The sequence below is a fragment of the Fukomys damarensis genome, unplaced genomic scaffold (assembly GCF_012274545.1).
Source record: "Fukomys damarensis isolate Sample0158 unplaced genomic scaffold, DMR_v1.0_HiC HiC_scaffold_27, whole genome shotgun sequence".
Classification (NCBI taxonomy): domain Eukaryota; kingdom Metazoa; phylum Chordata; class Mammalia; order Rodentia; family Bathyergidae; genus Fukomys; species Fukomys damarensis.
This window is the reverse complement of record NW_022900939.1, coordinates 32,710,350-32,713,247: the sequence shown is the minus strand read 5'-3', so window position 1 is coordinate 32,713,247 and position 2,898 is coordinate 32,710,350. Positions and strand designations below refer to the sequence as shown.

Genomic DNA, 2,898 nt, shown 5'->3' with positions numbered 1-2,898 from the left:
CTTTATGGCTGTCGTATTCCACTTTATAGAAAAACCACATCTTCTTTATCCAGTTTCTAACTGATGGGCAAATGGGCATTTTCCAAGTTTTAGCTATTACAAACTGTGCTGCTATAAACATTGATGCGCCTATATCACTGTGATATGATTCTTTTCATTCTTTTGGAAAGATACCCAGCAGAGGGATGGCTGGGTCAAATGGAACCTCTAGTCCCAGCTCTTTGAGGTATCTCCATATTGATTTCCATAGTGGTTGCACCAGTCTGCACTCCCACCAACAATGGAGAAGGGTTCCTTAAACACTGTTATTTTAAGACCACAGATTCTGTGTGTTACCCCAAGGTATAGTAACTGAGCACAAGGAAGATGCCCCATGTCTGAAGTGTAGTCTTGAGAAGTCCTATAGGACTGTGTTGTCATTGATGGCGTGGACTGTCTTTGGCTTTTTTATTTTTATACATAAAAATGTATGCATATACATACAAATATCAGTGTTAAGCCAACATTGTAAGGTCAGACCGATACATGATTGAGACCACTGAGGCAGGCAAAGTCTAAGGAACATGTGAGTTTATTGCCATCTGGTTGCAGATGGGCCAAGAGTGAAAAGGCAGTCGGCACTGAGGAGGGTGTGCATGGTTGTTACAGGGGAGTTTAGGTAGGGGAGGGGCACTGTTTGAGAGGGTAGACAATTTTAGAGTCCCAAGGGTGATGAGCCTGTGGGTGGCTGATAAACAGGGTGGTGGTAGGAGCAGTGGGGCAGCTGCTGGCTTCCTGTTATCTTTTTTTTTTTTTTTTTTTTGTATCAGGGATTTAACTAGGGTCCTTGCTCTTGCAAGGCAAGCGGCAGAACCACTGAGCTAAATCCCTGGCCCTTTCTGTTACCTTTGTGCTCCTGTGGATTGAGGTAGTGGGTCTGCTTAGGTGGGGATCCAACTTGGGGGCCTGTCACACATGCAGAAGTATCTTGAAGTTCCACATCTTGAGGTTCTTTTCTGAGAAGACTGATTCCTGTTTCTTGGTTCTGATTTAGGAGTTGCCCAGGGAATCATAACTGGAATAAGAGGACTATGTAATGGCCTGGGGCCAGCACTGTATGGCTTCATATTCTACATGTTCCATGTTGAACTGACCGAGTTGGGACCAGAATTGAATTCTGGCAGTGGTGCCCTACAGGTAATTGGATGATTTCTAGTTTTGTAACAGTGGTTAAATCCAAGTGTAGCAGTTCTTTTTACCTTAACTTTGGAGAGCATCATTTGTATATTACTGTTTTATTTTACAGTAGTAAGCTCTGTTTATGTTTTCCTAGGATCACAGAGGATTCATTTTAGAGATTTAATATCTTAGTTAAAGGATTTGTTTTAATTTCACGTTCTTTGTTTTTGTTTGTTTTGTTTTGTTTTGTTACCAGGGATCGAACTCATGACCTCTTGCTTGCAATACAGGCACAGTGCCACTGAGCTAAATACCCTTCGTATTCTGTTTTTACCTACACTATGTGATCAGAATGTTATTTGCTGGCTAATAACCTCAGATTAAATAACTCATTAAATGACCTTAAAACCCAGCTACACATTGAGCTCAGGTGCTTTCTCCATTTTTTTGAGAAGTGATATTTAGATAATGAGTACAAAATTAAAATTAATGTTCAGTGTGCATAAATGCATAATCTTAGATCATAGAATCAGCTTACAGATAAACAGTTTATAGGCTTTCACATTGGGGTAAACTGTTTAGAAGTGGTACCCAAAAACAGTCCTGATTAGTTGCCCTCTGTTATATTCTAAAGACCAAGTTCTATTAGAATTAGCTCACTATGTAATGAAATTCTATAAGCTGCTTATGAGAAAATGATTCACTTTTAGGTGGTATACTTCTTTAGGTTGAAAAGACTAACCAGAGTCTTTGTCTTATTTTCCACATCCGTCAGGGAGCTGTCATCCCAGGCCCACCATTTTTATTTGGAGCGTGTATAGTTCTTATATCTTTTCTGGTTGCCTTATTCATCCCTGAATACCGTAAAGCCAGTGGAGCTCAGAAACACAGCAACAGCATTGGTGGTAGCCTGACCAACACCCCAGAACAGGGCAGTGATGAGGACATTGAACCACTGCTGCAAGACAACAGCATCTGGGAACTTTCCTCCTTTGAGGAACCTGGGAGTCAGAGTACTGAGCTGTAACCTGGAGAAGAGGAGTTCTGCAGATGTCAACTCTCAGAGCCTTCAGGGGAGCCACACCCCATGGAGACTTCATGGTGCTGAAGGGGCCAGGTTGATATGTGATTCCTTCTTCCTTCTACCCCCTATCTCTCCCGCCTCTTGTTCTTTCTTTCCATTCTTTTTCTGTTTCTATGTTAGAACAAGGTAAGGTTTGAAATACTCTGCAGATAGTGTGCCGCTGTCAAGGTTATCTGGAATCCCAACTTTGAATATCAATTAAAAAAGGTCATATCTCTCAGAAAAAATGGCTTTTTGCTGGGCAGAGTGACACATGCCTGTAATTCAAGCAGTCAAGAAGCTGAGGCAAGAGGATCACAAGTTCAAGACTGGCCTGGACTACAGAGCAAGTTCAAGACCACCCTGGACTAAACAATGAGACCCTGACTCAAAAAAAAAAAGGCTTTCCTTTAGTAACTGGAGTAAGAAAGACAGTGCTCTTTCTACACTCTTCACTAGAAGGTGCAGGATTGTAGTGGAGCTGCCATCTTGGGCAAGATTTCAGGTAAAGATTCCCTTCTTGCTTTTTTCCTTCCTCCTCCTCTGGATGGTACCCTTTTAGCCCACAGGTATTGATGAGTGGCCACTCTTAAGAGTTACCACTCAGTATCAGGGATCCGTTGCCTTTGTCCAAAGGTCAAACAGAAAACTATAGTTTTACACCCCCTTTGATTTTT

At 41.8% G+C, this 2,898-nt stretch overlaps 1 protein-coding gene across 1 annotated transcript in view; it reads left to right on the top strand.

Annotated features, from left to right (window-relative positions):
- Mfsd14b (major facilitator superfamily domain containing 14B) overlaps positions 1-2,563 on the top strand; it is a 64,237-nt gene extending 61,674 nt beyond the window's left edge. Inside the window, exons 12-13 of the mRNA XM_033756832.1 lie at positions 1,034-1,176; positions 1,934-2,563. Coding sequence (XP_033612723.1) covers positions 1,034-1,176; positions 1,934-2,185 — 395 coding nt within the window. The 3' untranslated portion in view covers positions 2,186-2,563. The remainder of the gene's footprint in view (positions 1-1,033; positions 1,177-1,933) is intronic.
- The last annotated feature ends 335 nt before the right edge of the window (positions 2,564-2,898 follow it).